This window comes from Lolium perenne, chromosome 4 (assembly GCF_019359855.2).
Source record: "Lolium perenne isolate Kyuss_39 chromosome 4, Kyuss_2.0, whole genome shotgun sequence".
NCBI classification, from domain to species: domain Eukaryota; kingdom Viridiplantae; phylum Streptophyta; class Magnoliopsida; order Poales; family Poaceae; genus Lolium; species Lolium perenne.
In genome coordinates this window covers 358,271,911-358,290,544 of record NC_067247.2, presented here as the reverse complement: position 1 = coordinate 358,290,544, position 18,634 = coordinate 358,271,911, and the positions used below count along the sequence as shown (strand labels likewise).

Genomic DNA, 18,634 nt, shown 5'->3' with positions numbered 1-18,634 from the left:
GGCACGGTGAAAGAGACCAAGAACCAGTTGATTGCTGGGCCGGCCTGATCACCTCCAACTCCAACTGATTAGCTAATCCCCTGCCTCGCACCTCATGAACGATGCAATCTCATAACAGGACAAGACTTCCAATCCGATTCCGATGCAATCTCATAACAGGGCAAAGACTTCCAATCCGATGCAATCTCCTGCACCGGCACAACTAGGAACCATGTCAAAAGAAAAACACAACTGGCCAGAATCCCGAGCAGATAAAAGGGATGCGGCCGGGTGCGCACAGCAAGATCTCAGACAAAAGGCATGGCGAACCATCGCAAGCAGCGGGACGACCACGACCTGACGCGGCTGCTGCTCGACGACGTGCTCGCGGAAGTCCTCCGCCGTCTCGAGCCACGCTCGCTCGCCGCGTCCCGTTGCGTGTGCAAGGCCTGGCAAGCCGTCATCGACACGCGTCACCTCCTGCGCGCAGACATGCTCCCGCTCTCGCTGGACGGCATCATCATCGAATTCGGGATGCAAGTTTACTCGGAATTCTTCTCCCGCCCCCCGACGCCGACGTGCCCCTCGATCAGCGGCACCTTCGAACACCTGCTCACCACCGAAGCCTGGGGCAAGACCACCGATCACTGCAATGGACTTCTCTTGCTATCAGCGTACCGGCGCCATGACGGAAAAAAGGTGTACCGGCGCTCCAGCGAATACGTGGCCAACCCCGCCAAAGGATGGGCGGCGCCATTGCCCCCATGCCCATCTCCGTGCTTCGCGACGCCGGGAGACTACTATAACAGGTACCTCGTGTTTGATCCCACCGTGTCTGCGCACTATGAGGTGTTCTCGGTCCCCCATCTTTTTACAAGGAAGATAGAAGTACCAGAGAAACCAGAATGGCCACCGTCTACACTTATCATGCGTGTCTTCTCGTCAGTGTCACAAAGATGGGAGGAGAGATCTTTTAGTCGAGAAGGGGAGCCAGCCAGGCTCACTACTGTTGTTCAATTTTGCAAGGAGGAGAAACGCTACGCCGTCAATTGGCGGGGATCACTTTTTGTACATTGCGAAAAGGACTTTGTTATGAGGTACAAGTCCCATAATTCGATTTACCCTCGATATATGATTACTAGATTATGTTATATACTCTATTAATGTTGATCAATGTTTTGCTTTTGCAGAATATCATCGTCAAACAATAAGTTCCAAGTAATTGAACCACCAGTAGGTCTTGGAGGGGATCTCAGTCTAGGGTATAATTCACAACTTTATCTAGGAAGATCAGAAAATGGGGTATACTTTGCTTCACTTGTTGACCGATGGCTTCGCGTTTGGGTCCTTGACGAATCATCTGGTCATATGAACTGGGTGTCAAAGCATGACAAGAACCTTGAGCCCGTGCTACCCCGCCGTACCAGTAATCAACATGTTCGCGGACCATGGATCTTGCAGGATATTAACTACCATTCTGGTGCTACACTCCGTTATCATCTTGCAGATGACAACGAGGAATCGTTGTCTAGACACAAGTTTAAATGGAACTCTACACTAGCTGACGAGAAATTTGAGTGGAATTCTGACGGTGATGATGCCCTCGAAGACAAAGATATGACCAAAGTATGTGGTCCGGGATATTTGGATATACTTGGATTTCATCCATACAAGGAGATAGTTTTCTTAAGTGAGTCGATGCAGATCGGTTTGGCCTATCATTTGAATACCTCGAAGTTCCAAGTCTTGGGAAATCTATATCCAACAAGATATCATGATTCTGTCGACTTGCCTTACGAAATGGAAATCATTGCCTCTTTTCCGTACACACCTTGTTTGATCGAGATGTGCCCAAGAAATAGTTAATCTTGAAGTTCGTGCTCATGAATGGAAATAAATCGCATACACATGATGTGTTTTTTGGAAGAGCATACACATGATGATGATCGTCTTTCATATAGACAAATTCCTATTGGAAATACCTTTCATCTTCATTATTCTAATGTGATTGGTGATATTAATCTTAAGGGCTTCTTTGCTTCACATGGTTTATAAAACATGTGATTGCAATGTCACATGAAAAAATGATTAGGTCCAAGCGGTTTTAACAGATCATTTTTCCGTGAAATATAGTGCAAAATAATTCTTTGTAAAAATTTCTATAGTGTTCAATCATAATGTTGATCAATGGTTCAATATTACAAAATATCATGGTCAAACAATAAATTCCATGTAATTGAACCACCAGTAGGTCTTGGAGGAGATCTCAGGATAGGGTATTGTTCACAGCTTTATCTAGGAAGACCTGAAAAGGAGGTATTGCACCACTTGTTGATCGATGGCTTTACGTTTGGATCCTTGACGAATCATGTGGTCATATGAAGTGGGCTCGAAAGCACGGCACCAACCTTGATCCCGTGCTACCCCGTCGTGTCAATAATAACCATGTTCACAAACCACGGATCTTACAAGATATTAACTACCGTTCTGGCATCCTCGGTCAATATATTTTAGATGACAAATGAGGAATCAATGGCCAGTAGTTTAAATGGAACTCTAAACCACCCGACGAGAAACTTGAGTGGGAATTTTGAATGTGATAATGCCCTTGACGATAAAGAAATGACCAAAGCACGTGGTTTGGGATATTTGGATATACTTGATTTTCATCCACATAATGAGATAATTTTCTTCAGTGGGTCGATGGAGATAGGGTTGGCCTATCATTTAAACACCTCAAAGTTCCAAGTCTTGGAAAATCTATATTCAGCAAGATATCATGATTTTGTCAGCTTGCTTGATGAAATGGAAATCATTGCCTCTTTTCCGTACACACCTTGTTTGGTCTAGATTTATCATGGTGGTGCCAGGTAGTCTGCGATTTATCAGATTATATATGCTACGATAGAAATTAAAACGCACACAACACATCGACCAAGGCTGGACGTATGTGTCATCTCAAGACTTGAAAACATGAAACCGAGGCAATGTAAGGAAGAAGGGAGTTTTCTCACCGAACTCGCAAATCGCAATGGCGTGCAGCTGCCTGACCTTCTCTGTACTCACAATAGTGCGATTGGGCCTCTTTTCTGTTGGGCCTGGTTTTCTCGGCTCTCTCCTCGTGTTGTCTGCACTCTAAGGTCGGTTCTTTTCCGTCCTCTCATGAACCGCGTCTGATACAAAACTTCCAATCCGGATGCGATCTCATGCAATAACAAACAGAAGTTCCGATCAGAAGTCCAAGATCAAGAAAGAACCAGAGCAGGTCGCTGCGCCTGCCGCCGAGTACAGGGCAAGGTCAGGCCTGATGACAAGCAACGGGGAGGCGGAAGCGGAACAGCCTGGGGGCGACCACGACCTGGTGCGGCTGCTGCCGGACGACGTGCTCGCGCACGTCCTCGGCCGTCTCGAGCCGCGCTGGCTCGCCGCGTGCCGCTGCGTCTGCAAGGCCTGGCACGCCGCCATCGACACGCGCCGCCTCTTGCGCGCTGATCTGCTCCCGTTCTCGCTCGGCGGCATCATCATCCACTTCAACAGGCACTTGTACTCGGAATTCTTCTCCCGCCCCTCGACGATCAGCAGCAACTTGGAACACTTGCTCTCCACGGACGCCTGGCAGGCCCTGGATCACTGCAATGGGCTTCTGTTGCTCCGAGACGGGACTCAGGATGGGAGGACGGCGGCCAAATACGTGGCCAACCCCGCCAAAGGATGGGCGGAGCCCTTGCCCCCATGCCCTTCTCCTCTCTTGGCGACGGAGGGAGACTACTACGGCTACTACCTCGCGTTTGATCCCTCCGTGTCGGCGCACTATGAAGTGTTCTCGGTCCCTCATCTTTTTCTCAGTCGAAGCGAGTTGAAGTCAGAATGGCCGCCGTCTACACTCGTGATACGTGTCTTCTCGTCGGTGTCACAAAAATGGGAGGAGAGGACTTTTAGTCGAGAAGGCGAGCCCTCGGGGCGCACCGCTGTCGATCGATCTTTCAAGGGGCAACCCTGCGCCACCTACTGGCGAGGGTCACTCTATGTACGTTGCGAAACCGATCGTGTTATGAGGTACCTCACATCGTTAGATTTCCCAGTGTGTTCGGATTACTCGATGCTCCTAAATTTTTAACCAACTTGGTTAAATTAATTTTGCAGAATATCATCGTCAAAAAGTGAGTTCAGCATAATTGAACCACCAGCAGGTATTAGAGAGGGGACATATGAAAAACTTCATCTAGGAAGATCAAAAGAGGGGGTGTACTTTGCACAGCTTTGTTACTGGCAGCTTTGTGTTTGGATCCTTGACGAAGTGGGTGGTCAGGTGAAGTGGGTGCCAAGGCATGACAAAAACCTTGGGCCCGTGCTACCTGATCGTGACAATAATCAGCATGCCCACGGGCCCTGGATCCTACGAGATATTAACTATCGTTCGGGTGTTCTCGATGATCTTGTACTAGACACCGATGAGGAATCACTGTCTACACAGAAGACTGCAGCATCGGACGAGAAATTCAACTGGAATTCTGATGGTGATGATGAACTCGACAACAAAGACATGTTCAAAGTGGGTTACCCAGGATATATTGATATACTTGGATTTCATCCATACAAGGAGATAGTTTTCTTTAGTCAGTCGATGAAGATCGGGTTGGCCTACTATTTAGATACCTCCCGGGTACAAGTCTTGGGAAACCTATATCCAACGAATTATGATGATATTGTTGACTCACCCGACGAAAAGGAAATCCTGAGGTCTTTTCCGTACACGCCTTGTTTGATCTAGATTTGTCCTAGACATAACTAATCTCAAGGCAGACATTCGTGATTATGGAGTCATCTTTAGTTTTGTATACTTATATAGATAGGTTACTGATGGTAGTATTTTACATTTCCTAGTTTATTATGATTCATCACTTTTTTTTGTAGATGACTGTGACACGTCACTAATGTTAATCTTATAAGGTTTATTAGTTTTTTAAAATTAATATTGACCATCTTTGATAAGTGTTTTAAGGAAAAACATCAACATCTGAAATCGTAAATAAATAAAATATAAAAATACATTTCACGATGAATCAAATTATACTAATTTAGTGTTGCAAATGCTAAAAATATTTTGTTAACACTTGGTCAAAGATGTCATATTTGACTTAAAATCTAATGAACCTTATGAAAAGGACTAGAGGGACTATTATTGAAAACCTTTTATCATGGTGGGACAGAATATGTTGTGATTTTTGAAATAATGAACTAAAAATAATAATTCAAGGCAGAACACACATTGATGAAGATGTACCGTGCTTGAGGCGATGAGAGGTATGTCTCGCCCCTTTGGAATATAATATTTTTTTTAATTCTCTATTGATATACAGTTGCAACATTAGGCCGGTGCCAGCGCAGGCTGGAGGGGAGGCGGTAGCGGCGGCGATGGGGCGGGAGAGGGGCGGTAGGCGGGCGGGAGTGGAGCGGCGGGCGCCGGCTGGCTCGCCCGGCGGTAGCGCCCGCTACCGCCTCGGTGTCGCCCGCGTAGGCGGCGAGATGGAGGCGGGAGCGGGCGGAGGCGGGGCGGCGCGTTGGCGGGCCGGGCGGGAGGCAAAGCGGGCGGTAGGCGGGCGGGAGGCGGGCTGGAGGCGGGCGGGAGGCGGGCTGGAGGCGAAGCGGGAGCGGCGGGAGCGAGGCGGGAGCAGAGGCGAGCGAGCTAGAGTAGAATTTTTATTTATTATGTAATTTTTAATATTTATTATGCAATTTATTAACTATTATGTAATCGGAAATATTTTAAGTTGAATAAAATATTTTCTTGCATTATTTTGAATGTCTAAACAAAATCGAGTGAAATAACTTAATGTGGAAAAGAAATGGTGATGTGGAGGGGAGAGAAGTGAGAGTGGGGACTATAGCCCATGCATTGGCACCGTGTGGTGAGAGTGGGGTGAGAGTGGGGTGAGAGTGGCCCAAAAGCTGACGTGGCGGGGCGGGAGTGGGGCGTTGGGTTGGCACCAGCCTTATATTCCAACATCTTGTTTTAAATTTTGTTTTCCATGTTTCTATACATACTTATTTAGGTTGGTTCTTTCGATCTCTTTAACAACAATTGCATGCTGCAGCTGGTCGACAAATCATCACACACAGTATCTTTTGTTAGTGAAAGTACGAATTGTTCAAGTCTTGGACTGCGAGTCGAAGCATATAATATGTTGTTAGCTTCATATTTTCATGTCTACTTCCATGTATCATGCCTCGGCATCTTGACATGTCGAAATACCATACGTGTTCACCGGAGATGGTTGCTTGCAACCATAAATTCAGAGGTCGTCCGGTAATTTTAAAAAGAAATGGTTATCTGGGAAACCTCACCACATTTCTTTCTGCAGTGTTACGCAGATCTGCCATTTTGGACGGCTGTGAAAACCTACGCAACTTTGCCGTCTCTGAAGAAGAACATACTGATATGTCGTGTGACTATCCGACACGGCGAACAGCATCCTGCGAACAACATTTTTCACGTGTTGCAGTTGATATGCTACAAAGCTGCGCTGAAAATAAGCTGTAGGAGCGTCAACTGTTGACCGTAGGACTGCAAACAGTTTTATAACATCTCCAGCTAAACAATGCATCAGATACTCAGAGCATGAGCCAAAACCCAAAAGACGTGGGTATAAAATGATGTGCACTTGCGAGTAAGAGGGGTAGCCGCGATCGCCGGCCAAAGCCCAAGAGGGAGCACATCGTCAAACAGACGCCCCTTTTATAATTGCACCTGCACCTACTGCATGCTTCAGTCTTGTGTCAGGACGTTGGTCATCGCTAGCTTCTAGGGTTTTAGAATGTACTGTACAATTCTTTGGGCAGCACAATCATCCCCGTCGTTTGCCTTGCGTCGTCCCGGGGAATGTTGCTGCGTATATTAGGGTTGCCTGATTATTTCCAATTTGCCTTTCTCTGTTCTTGGAGCTCTATTTCTGCAGGCCTATCTGTTTTGCCGGCCTACCTCCACTGTCAATAATTGCCATGATTATTAGGTTAGGCCGAGCAAGAACATATAATCTATCAAGTCCAGGATAGTGTTTTGCTGGTCCTGGAGCTGTCTGGCACCGGTTCCTGCAAGATCGGTGGCTGAATTGGCGACCATCAACTAGGTATCCAATGCTGACCCTAAAGTGTAAACATCTTTCACATTTATTCAGACAAGGAACTAGTTTTGTTGCCAATTACTACGCTTCCTGCCAGTCTAAACCCACTCAGGATTCACAAGATTAACTCTAAACAGCATTAACATTTCTTCAGGCACACCACATGCATTCAGGATTCACAAGCCTGCTGCTAAGGCTGTCGGGACATGAATCATAAGGTTTATCACAAGATAACATAAGACAAAGTGATCAGCAGCATATTTATGCTCACTGCGCAGCTAAAACAGGTTTCTCTAGTCACCAGTAGTTCAAAAGAAGGGTACATTGCACAATTCACCTGCATCTTTCTTCTTCAACAAAGATGAGGCAGCCCAACACGTACCGAAAGAACGCATCAAATCTTCTGCCTTTACTCTCCCTGCACTCCACTCCAGGACCAACCTCAATTATCCAGTTGGCCGCTCTGAACAATTCATGGAGATGCAGTAGAGCACGAATCCTAATCTGAATCGAAATGCTAGAAATGACCCTCTAATCCTCCAGCCACCTCTACGGTGAAATTGGCACTTTACAATTGAACTCTCATCGCACCACTTCAATTTGTGCTTGCTTGATCACGCACAAGACCACCCGTTTTTCGACACCAACCTTAAATTAGTCATAGTCGACGGAGCTGCTTATGTACCGGGAGAACATACCGCCTCAACCGCCACCTTTTTCATCATGTTAGGGCAGGGATCTCCACCGAAGTTGTCGGGGGAGATGGTGACAGCACACCTTTGTTTTCCAATGCATTTCTGTTTCAGAAATGAACACAAGAAAAATCTGTGAGCACCATAACACTGTTATCATGCGAATTTTGAATGATTCTGGCGGAGAGTTTATAATGTTTCCTGCAAAGTTAATTGTTCAAAGCGAAGGAGGGTCGTGCGAGACAAAAAAAAAAATCAAGTACAAAGTTACCAAAAGGATGAACTAACCTCAAGAACAGTGTGTGACTTAGTTGCATGGCACTCCCCTTGTTCGAAATTTCCACAAGTCCCAAGAGGTGTACCGAAGCTTGCAAATTTGATGGCAGAAATGGACTGCCCAACTGCACATTTTAAATGCACCTTTGCCTTGTGGAACTCAGGGGCAGGCTCCCCTGCATTCTCAATCTGCCAGTTCTTGATATCCGGATGAAACTCTGATACATCAGCACAGACACTTGAGACTGACCTCTTTGCAAGGGAAATCTTCGAAGAATCCCCACCAACTTCCTCAAAAACAACTAATAGGTTTCTAGTTGGTTGCAACCAGGATTTCGGCACATGATACCTGCATATAACAGTTTGAACCATTGTGTTAACAAGAGGACAGAACCACACAAAAAAATTGTAAGTGAATACTCTAGTTTTAAATTTAGGAAAAAGCGGAGAAATATCAAGCAGTAAGACTTTTGAATACTAAGAAAGATAAGACAACAGAGTGGCCGCCTCTCGTTCAGAATGTTGTTGTAAATGGTCTTACCAACGCTGCGTGGGCTGACCACAACCTGCTTGACATCTTGTTGCCCGGAATGACCCAGTGTAACTGCAATCTTTGCAGTCCCCAGTTGCATATGCTGTTGAATACCGTCCAATGCTTTGTCCATTTATCCAGATTTGTCCCTTGCCCATGCTACCCATATCCAGAGCCAGTGGTTCGTCGCCACTGGGAGTTTCAAAGTATGCCTATTAAAACAAACAGTTGTAAGAGTGGGACTAAGAATAGTAAACAGCAGAACGGTTCAGGCAACATTGATTATTTTTTCCTTACCCTATACCATGTCAATGGCATTTGGTTTTGTGCTACCAGTGATCCTTGCATCCATTCAACTGAACTTGAGCCTTCTAAGGAGTTCAAATTCATCTGTTCTCCTTTCAGACCAACCTAACATAGATAAAGATATAATTACTTTTCCTTACTTAACATAGATTCGTCGATAAAGAACTAATTGGATGCTGCACATACCTGATAGGACCAAGTCTGCCAGGTCAGATCTCGCGAACCTTCGTCTAATCTATGAAGCACAACAGGACCATTGACACCAGTATTCCATGTCTCATAATGGACCCCAATATTCTATATAGCATGACAAGAATCATTCACAGTTATAGACCACCTTATTAGCTGTAAGACTATATAAATGTAAATACATGCAGCAACAAGGGAACGAACCGGCAGCCCGCAAGCAACACTCAGCAGTGCAATCTTGTTGGTACCCGCACGGAGGTTAACATCACCCTTGTATGAGATTCTTTTATCTTCCCTGGTTCCAGAAGCAGAACCTATACCAGAAGTTCTAAAAAATTCACTATTCTGTTTCCACAATGATAGTGTTGCATAACAAAGGGAACAGTTTCACGTGGAAAACCTTGTAGCTGTCCATTAATAAAAATGTGCAACGCATGTCCAGCAGATTGCACAGAGAGAGACAGGGGCTTGCCACCTTGTAGGAACGTCTCAGATGGGTTTATATCCACACTGTAACAACCATTTTATGCATGTTACGTTTTAGCATGAAAGGAACTAAGGAAGTGTCCCTCGATTTTCCATAAACAGAAAGGAAGCAAAGTTTACATAAAGTTTGAACTTCCAACAAAGTTATATCTAGAGACCTGCAACTTATTCGTGTCGCATTACCTGGTGATGTACCAAAGATAGTCGCTGGTGTCTCTTGTTACATTAAGCTGTTCCAGCAGACCAGTTGCTGTGAGGACCGGAGCAGCTGCGAGTGAACCAACCTCTTCATCATACCTCTCCCACATCATTGTAGAGGCCCCATCTGCCCACATTTGCATTTGAGATGTCTGAACACCAACCTGAGGAGACGATAACAGTTTGAACCAGCTAAGTGAACTCGTCATATAGTGGATCAAAAAAATAAGACCGGAGAACGCCAGTACCATACTTAAGAAAAAGTGGAACTTACGGTTGCAGTGTTAAAAACAACAGTTTTGCAATCGGGAAGGATGCTGATTGACCAAGGTGGAAGATTGTAATGCTCATTGTTGAAGACAACTTTTGCATGAGAGTTGGAATTGTAGTTTGCAAGAAAAGCTGCACAACCAGATGGAGAACGGTAGACATGGGCCTGAAGTATAGGTTATAGTAAGTGACACATCAAGGTATATAGGATATATATATTATATACATCATTGACGGGAAAAGATAATCAGGACAGACCTCTTGCATACTTCCGAGGGAAGTCACAGCTGGATCAACAGAAACCAATATCGGTTCACATAACTTAATAGCTCTATGGAGTTCTTTAAGATGTCCATACTTTGGTTCTCTTGCAAGTCCTAGATAGTACCAAAACAGAGTTTGAGTAATGAAAGATCTAACCTATTTAATAAAGTGTGCATATGTATGAAAAGTCAGCAAATAATTACAAATAATAGGTAAAGATGATGAACAGTGAAAAGTTTGCTCTATACCATATTCATCAAGTGGAGCATCATAATCATAGCTTGTGGTAATGAAGGGACCTCCAGCAGTGCGCCCAAAATTTGTTCCTCCGTGATACTACATTCAAAAAAGCAATAAACAACCAACCATGAATATCTCTACCTCAGGAGGCTCTGAGACAGCTTACTACTAAAGTATTAAGCATATAATGTGTAACTTGTTTTTCTGTCATACCATGTAGTAGTTGATAAATGAACCACCCTTCTGTACGAAGCGAGCAACAGCAAATGAAAGATCTTCGACCGGACGTTTACGGATGGTCCCACCAAATTCAGTGAACCTAAATTATTGTTATCGATTTTAGTAATGCTGTTGTACAGCAAACACGAGGAATTAATAGAATTCAGGTGATAGACATGAATCACATCAACGAAAATTGTAGCTGCACAATTTTCACAATATATAGTCTTTTCCACACAAAAAAAGAGAACTTACCATCCGGTCCAAGCTTCAGTCCACATTGCAGGCTTGTAAGGCTGGTTCGGAGAAAATGCATCACAGTAGAAACCATTGCATGCATTTATCTGTAGAAAGGACAAGATAAATGTAATTTCAACAACTTGTTCAACAAAAGAGAAAAGATGCAGCATACTCCATCATAGGGTCACAGTCAGAGTAAGTATCATTTCCATCAATTGATTTAATTTAGGATGATAAACCATTTTAATAAAAGGCTGTGTGCATCAATTGATGTAGAGGCCAGGGTTTCACTCCCCTTTTGATTTTTTTTTTTAAATTGGTTCTATAATGAGTGAAAATATGTATGAGCAAGCTCTGTATCCTTGCTATTTATTACCTGTTACACAACTAATCCACAAATATGTTTAGCAGAAAATTTAATACTCCGTCACAAAAATAAACTCTTAAGAATCTATGAGGAAGTAAACATCAGTTTGCCACATTTGTGCCCATTGATCTTTGTAATTCGATAAAGAAGAAGATTAGCATACCACTGGGTCAGGGGCATCATCCTGCTTGCACATCACCCACGGCACACCGGTGTCCAATCCCACGGCCATCTTTGCCGCCCAGTTACTGTATGACTTTCCAGCGGCACCGAATTCTTTTTCTTCTGGACCATACTCATTCTCGATCTGCACTCCAAACAACAATAGCCAACACCATGAGCAACAGAGAAAACATGCAGACTAAGGCGAACCATGTTGACAAACATGAAACATCTATCATTATGTCGAAACCCACGAAATGCTGAACTGCTAATTTCAGCTTGATATCATCAAGTGTAAAAGAACAAAACTAAGCAGAGCACTTGCAACAAGTAAATGAACAGTTTTACATTTTCAGATAAAGTGCAATATATTAATATCAAGCCGATTCTATTTTAGCATGCTGTACAGGGCACTTAAATAGTATATGCAGTAAACAACCACACTATGTAAACCTTTTGCATTAATCTCTAAGGAAAATGTATACACTTGCCTGCGAAAGGATAATAGGGCCACCCTGGGAAGCAAAGAGCTCCTCACTCTTCATCATCCCCACAATTTTCTCGGTAAACCCCTGCATTGCCGACTACAAAACAAAACGGCATTGCCACAAACTTCAGAATAAAAAAATGTGCATTTCAGACAAGATCCAGAAATGGCGGAGGCTTCCACTGACCTTGAAAGGCTCGTTGTCCGTTCTGAAGCTGATGCCCGGAACATACTTGAGCCAAACCGGGAAGCCACTGCAGAAACCGCATGGCAGCACAAGTCAAGTGAGAGAAGTAAAACATACGCATACACCAATCTGGAAGCGTACATTGCCAGTAAACAATACTCCAATTGTACTAGTACTTGTGGTGATTTTCAACAAGTGGTAATAAGGAGTAAATACCCGAAATTCCACTCCCCGCAGATGTAGGGACCGATGCGGAGATGCACAAAGAGCCCGGCCTTGTGGGCGGTCTTAATGAACTTGACCAGATCGTACCTCCCTTCGAAGTTGTACTGCGGCAAGCGAGAGAAAAACTCCATTGAAATTCCTAGCTACCGTAACAGTTCACGCTGGGCCACTTGGGGGGTGGGAAGTAAAGGGGAAGGTAGTGGTAAGTGTGAGTGCAATGCATACATTTCCTTGAGTTGGTTCGTGCCCGTTCCAGAAGACGTAGGTCTGGATCACATCCAGGCCTCCGTCTTTCGCCTTCTGAATCAGGCCTTCCCACATCTGAGCAATGAGAAACCAAGTGACAGTCGGTAGTCAGTACATCAGCCAGAGATTAGGAAAGTAGAAAAAAGTCCAACCGGCCACATTGTTCACGGTGGCGAGGAATGAAATTCCCCAAAAAATGGTTGCTGGAGCAAGCAAGCAGAATGAGGAGCATTTCAAGAAAATCAAAGGACTCCGCAAGAATAGGGGAATGCCGATATGCGTCGCTGCGGAACATTGGGCGGAAACAGGGGAGACGTAGAGTACAGTCAATCAAGCAGCATTTCGCTTTTTCCAACGACATCTCCACCGAGAAGCCGCGAAGAACGCCACCCAGGAGGAGGAAACTCCCCTCCGCCGGAAAAGCTAGAAGAAAAGGATGCGCTTTTCGAAGAAGAAATGCAGTTACCTCGGGGGTGCTCCGGGGGTAATGTATGGATCCGGAGAAGAGAATCTTCCTCTCCCCGTTGATGACCACCGCCTTCTTGTCGTAGGTCACCGCGTCTTCCGCGGCGACCGCCGCCACGGCCAAGCCCAGCAGCAGGAGCGCTGCAGCAGGCCACCGCCGCGCCATCACGGTCACCGCTCCTCCGAGAGGAAGGAAGGCGGCAGGAGACGAGGAGGAAGACCACACGGCAGGACACACAAGGCAAGTGTGGTGTGCCTTGCGTGGTCTTCACCGGTCTCCACACCCTCCTGCTTCTGGCTGGGAGTGCTTCAGACTCCTCCTCCTTCCCCTGTTTGTGGTGATGATGCCTTTCTTGGATTCTAGGATTCCTTGGCGAGGTTGTTCTTGGTAGGAGCGTCAGTGGGTGCCCGTAGCAAGCAGGCTCGCTCGCTGGAGCTTTTGGCCTCTGCCGTTATTATAATCTCCCACACACTGTCACACGCGCCTCAGGAGAGAGAGAGAAGATGAGCGGACTATTCTGGTGTGAAAGAAAAGAGGCTGTAGCCGTGTGTATGTGCGGGGAATCGCAAGAGTACAAAGATGGCAGCTCATCATGCAAATGGTGGCCTCCATCTCTCCACTGTGCGGCGTTGATGGCCGGTCGAGAGGACGACGGAGGCCACTTCTGACACCGGCCATCATCTTTCCGTCACAAAGCGTGCGTACTCGGATACTCTGTTTAAAGTAAGCTCATGCTTGTGACTAGTTTTGCAGCCCCGTCTCCGTGGATGTTTTGGCTCAAACGCATAGATTAGCAGGCAGCTGATGCTATTCTGCGAATGAGCATGTCCCCACGATATCGCTTGATTATGTGTCCTTGGACGGTTACACCTTGTCCGCTCGTACGCCCTGTCGGCATAGTGACGAGCAGACGAGGAGATATACACGAAGCAAACGTGTACACGTTGGCAAGACGATCATACACATGGCCTAACCCGACCCATTTCAGAGAGCAAGTGAGTAGTAAGAGCATCTCCAGCCGCGTTCCCAAAGCGTCCCCCAAAGGGATTTGGGACGCGCCGGACACAAAAACCATTTCAGCCGCGTTCCCCAAAGTCCGTTTTTGTCCGGCGCGCCACGATACGGTGTTCGGCGCCCCGAGTCTGTTCCCGTCCCAAAGGGGACGCACCGGGGATGCCGGACACACTGAAAAGCGAGGTGGGGAGTGGCAGGGCCGACTCGTCAGCGGCACAATAAATTTTAACCTAACCGTCGCCTACCTCGCGACGAAAGTTATTGGCGCGCAGCGACGGTGCAGTCCCCGCAGAGTCGCAGCGACGTGTCCCGTCGCGCCTAGCTCTGCGTGCCGGCGTTAATGAGCGTGAGCGCCACCGCTCCTCCGCCTCCCTCCGGCCTATAAAAGGGCCGCCTCTCATCGTCCCTCTCACACACAAACCCTAGCGCCTCTCTCCTAAACCCTAGCCGCCACCATCTCAACAAGACTCGACGCTATGTCTGGTAGAGGCGGAGGCCTACCTCGCGGCCGTAGTCGTGGTCGTGGTCGTGGCCGCGGCAGTGCTGAACGCTCGCCGTCGCCTCTCACGCCGTCGGCTTCATCGTCGGAGATGGATGTGGAGCCGGACGTGCTGTTCGAGTTCGTCCTCGTCCTCAAGGGCGACCCGCGCGGCATCCAGAGGCTGCCGGACTCCTTCGCCGACTACGTCGCCGGCGACGACCGCCCGCGCACGATGCATCTGCGGGAGGCTGCGTGCGGCTACTACCGGTGGATCGTCGACGTGATCTACGACGCTCGCGGCAAGATGTACCTCAACATCGGCTGGGAGAAGTTCGCGCGGCACCACAGCCTCGAAGCCGGCTTCATCCTCCTGTTCTCCTACTTCGGCGACAGGGACATGAGCGTCAAGGTCTTCGACGAGACGCGCTGCCGTCGGGACTACCACGGCGACAGCACCGACGAGGAGGACGACTAAGTGTTGTTTCTTCGCAGCGAACACGTGCACGGAAGTTTCTGGATGTTCGCCTCATCGGTAGAACCAACAAGGGCACCATCCTCCCGCTGGATTTTCCAGTTTAGGTGACTGGGTGTGCCCTCGAGTGTTCTTTCTTAGCAGCGAACACAGGAAACCTTCGATGCACGGCCTAGTTAGGTTTAGTTTCTTTTGCAAAATTTTATATTTGTGTCCACCATGGTTCAAACTATGTATTAGTTTGTGGAAAACCATGTTCCTAACTGTGTCTTCGTGTAAACCACGTTCTCAATTATGTATTAGTCTGTGGAAATTGAAATAAAAATATCAAAAAAAGTATTTTAAATGTTTGGGGGACGCGGCTGGGGAGCGACGTCCCCCAAACGCGGCACGAACAAAACACGTCCCCCAAACGCTCAATCCGGCGCGGTTTGGGGGACGCTTTGGGGGACGGGGCTGGAGATGCTCTAATTACCCAAAAGTAATATAACTCAAGTAGGTTAAAGATAGTGAAGTTGGATGAAGAAGATATCGAAAACTAACCAAAGCTCAAGGAGGCTGAACAAGCCTAGTACGCTGATGGATTACAACACCTTGTGATTAAGGCCGAGTCGATTCCTGCAGGTACACTTTGGTGCACGCGTGGTCGCGGCACCTAATCATTTCCCGCCTTGGTCGCGGCTATAAAAGGGCGGTCATCGCCGGGATGGGAGGGAAAACCCTAGTAGACAACTCATAGCATCGATCCATGCCACACCACAGCGCTACCTAAGCCGGTATCAGTCATTTGGCACGTGAGCGATTAATGGACGATGTCAACGCGGCGACGATCGCCATCAGGGAGGCGTTCGAGGCGGAGAAGACCATTGCGTACTTAACTGACGAGGCCCGTGAGAAGCGGTGTAGTATGTATGTCGAGGGGGTGGGAAGAGGTGGCACGCATGACCGTCGCAGCGGAGCCAGTTCATGCCGAGTTTGAGGAAACGGCTCAGCTGATCACCAAGGCATCCATGCTTCGGGTGGTGGCTGTAATAACCCAGAACATAGGAACAACGAAGGGTAGATTTAGAAATGGGATGTGCATTTCATCGCAAAACGGGGGAAATTTTCGCGCCTTATTGCAACTAAACCTAAGAGGGATCGAGGTTCTCTCTCATTTTGCACTTAGGGTTAGGCAATGTGAGTTAGGGAAATTTCGACATGATCTCTTTTGTATCTTGTTGATTTGGGGAATTGATTTCATTTGACAAGTGTTAAAACATTTAACAATAAACATTGAACAATATAAAATGGAATTCATAATTTAAAACACAATTTAGGAATTCAAATCACTTTGAATTTCAAAGGGAATCATAAATACAATATTCATTCCAGAATATAAATATTACATAAATCAAAAGCTCATAAACAAAAACTTGGGCTTTATTGATATCACAACACAGATTACAAAGTCTTTACAATATTCTTGATACAAAAATTGATGAATAATAAACAGAAATGAAAATGAAGATTACATTATTATTCCTAAACTAAAACTAGACTATATGACTTGAAGTATATCTTCTGGCCATGTCCATCTTCACAAACCTGCAATAATAAAACACCAACACTAGCCAGAATATAAGTGTTAACACAAGGTTCAGTTTGGACAGTTTGCAAATAACACAATATTCAGTTTGGACAGTGCAAACTGTCACCACACACTTGTGCTTGTCCAAAACCAGGGACAGCACAAGATAAGGGCAGCAGCAGACCAAACCTGAGCACACACCAAGGGCTCAAGTTTCAGCATATGAGAGCACACAGCTCAAGTGTGCTAGGCAGCAACAGCAAGGCCATGCAACAGCATAGTCACCAAGCAAGCCAGGCTTGTGTGTCAATGCAAGGATAGAAGCAGGGTTCATATAAAAGGGGCACAAACCCTAGAAATCATAACCGATCGACAGGATAAAGATTCACCAGGTAAGGGTGAAGCAAGAACAAGCTCGATTCATCCAGTTCTTGAGCAAGAACAACCAACACACACAACCACTTAAGCCACCGAAATCATGGTGACCTAGAAGATCATCCAAGATCTGGAGGTGAAGGGCCGTGAACAAACCCAAGTCTGCATCAACAAAACATTTCTTTCTAGGAGCTGGAACAAGGTATACCTAGTTCCTGAAAAGATCCAATGGATCTAATCCATCATATGCATAAGCATGGGATGAGCGGATGCTCATATGGGTAGATCATCACTTGGTTTCACCAAGGATTCTTGCCGATCAAAAGCTACTAAGATAGAAACCATCCAGATACGAGATCATGTGCATAGAAGCTAGAAATCATGCACGAGATGCACACACTAGCAAGATCACATGCACAGATAGCACCGGTAGATAGCAAGGATTAGCGGCCAAGACTACACGAGAAAATCCTAAGCATGCAACCATCGAAACCCTAGATTTCTTCACGGGCAAGCATATTGGCATTCATAGTTACTATGATCCCCAAATATGCAAGCAAAGATGAGTAGCCAACAAGATCCAACCAACTAGGTGAGCAACCGATCAGTAGCAAGGCTGCGAGGTCACATCACACTTAGCACCAATTAAAAGAAAGCCAAATAGATCACATCACTATCCGATAATGGATTCGGACTTTAATTGCTTGTAAAAGAATCATGAACAGCAAATTCATATACAAGCAAGTCATTTAAATCATCACTGCACAAGCAGTTCATCATAATTAAGTAATCCAAGCATGAATTTATCACGAGATCCATGCTAAGCATGACAATGACATCTTTGTTAAGCAATACAACTTAATTCATAGCCACTAGAGCAAGTCTAGATAGCTAGAAATAAGCAACGGCACAAGTAAGCAACGACACGGTGATGCTTGAGCATCGACATCACCGGATAAGTGAATCATATAGCCACGGTGTTAGCCGGTAAACAATCATCGACAATCAATTGATCAAATGGATCAATCATAGCAAGCCAAGTTACACAGAGAGGTTAGCCAACAAGCAAGAAATGATCCAAAGGATCATTGGCTTGCATAGGAAGCTCTTGAAAGCGTATCACAGGCACCACCGGCACACACACAAGTGTCACGATGCATCACAAATACACCTAGCCAAGCAAGCATGATAGACCGGTAAGCATAAGCAAGTCATAACCAATCATAGCATGGCATAGATAGCTCTTGAGCAAGCACGGTAGAGCATGGCAAGTACGAGCATGCTAGGAGCAGCGAGAGAATTAAGCACGACATAAATAGCAAGCAAATCGACATGTGCCGGTACCGATGGCGGTAATTTGACCACTGAGCGTGCGATAAACCGAGGCACGGGAAGATTGCGCGGCAATAGCATGGCTCTGCGTGATCACGGGACCACCGAGAGAGCAACGAGCATGAGGAGGAAGAAGAACGGTGGCAAGGAGGCGCACGAGAAGAGAAGGAGGAGGAGCGAGAAGACCTTACCCGCACTGGAGGCGAAGCTATGGCATGGCGGCGGTGCCCGCGCGGCC

The 18,634-nt window shown here is 46.2% G+C and overlaps 1 protein-coding gene across 1 annotated transcript; it reads right to left on the bottom strand.

Moving 5' to 3' along the window:
* Window positions 1-7,336: 7,336 nt before the first annotated feature.
* Window positions 7,337-13,614, bottom strand: LOC127296858 (beta-galactosidase 5). The gene is made up of 19 exons (XM_051327083.2): window positions 13,153-13,614; window positions 12,666-12,761; window positions 12,432-12,544; window positions 12,216-12,282; window positions 12,033-12,125; window positions 11,543-11,686; window positions 11,028-11,116; window positions 10,767-10,872; window positions 10,562-10,649; window positions 10,308-10,426; window positions 10,054-10,215; window positions 9,765-9,943; window positions 9,496-9,605; window positions 9,300-9,409; window positions 9,093-9,203; window positions 8,898-9,011; window positions 8,610-8,812; window positions 8,081-8,417; window positions 7,337-7,897 (listed from the first exon to the last, which is right to left on the bottom strand). Exons 1-19 carry the CDS (start codon window positions 13,315-13,317, stop codon window positions 7,778-7,780), a joined length of 2,526 nt encoding a protein of 841 aa, XP_051183043.1. The 5' UTR covers window positions 13,318-13,614; the 3' UTR covers window positions 7,337-7,777.
* Between the last annotated feature and the right edge of the window lie 5,020 nt (window positions 13,615-18,634).

Bases quoted from the DNA above. Each gene is read 5' to 3' on its own strand.
- LOC127296858 (XM_051327083.2), bottom strand. From the start codon at position 13,317: ATGGCGCGGCGGTGGCCTGCTGCAGCGCTCCTGCTGCTGGGCTTGGCC. The intron at 11,117-11,542 runs GTATGCTAATCT...TCCTTTCTACAG, and splicing joins ATGATGCCCCTGACCCAGTG to ATAAATGCATGCAATGGTTT. The intron at 10,650-10,766 runs GTATGACAGAAA...TTTTGAATGTAG, and splicing joins CATTTATCAACTACTACATG to TATCACGGAGGAACAAATTT.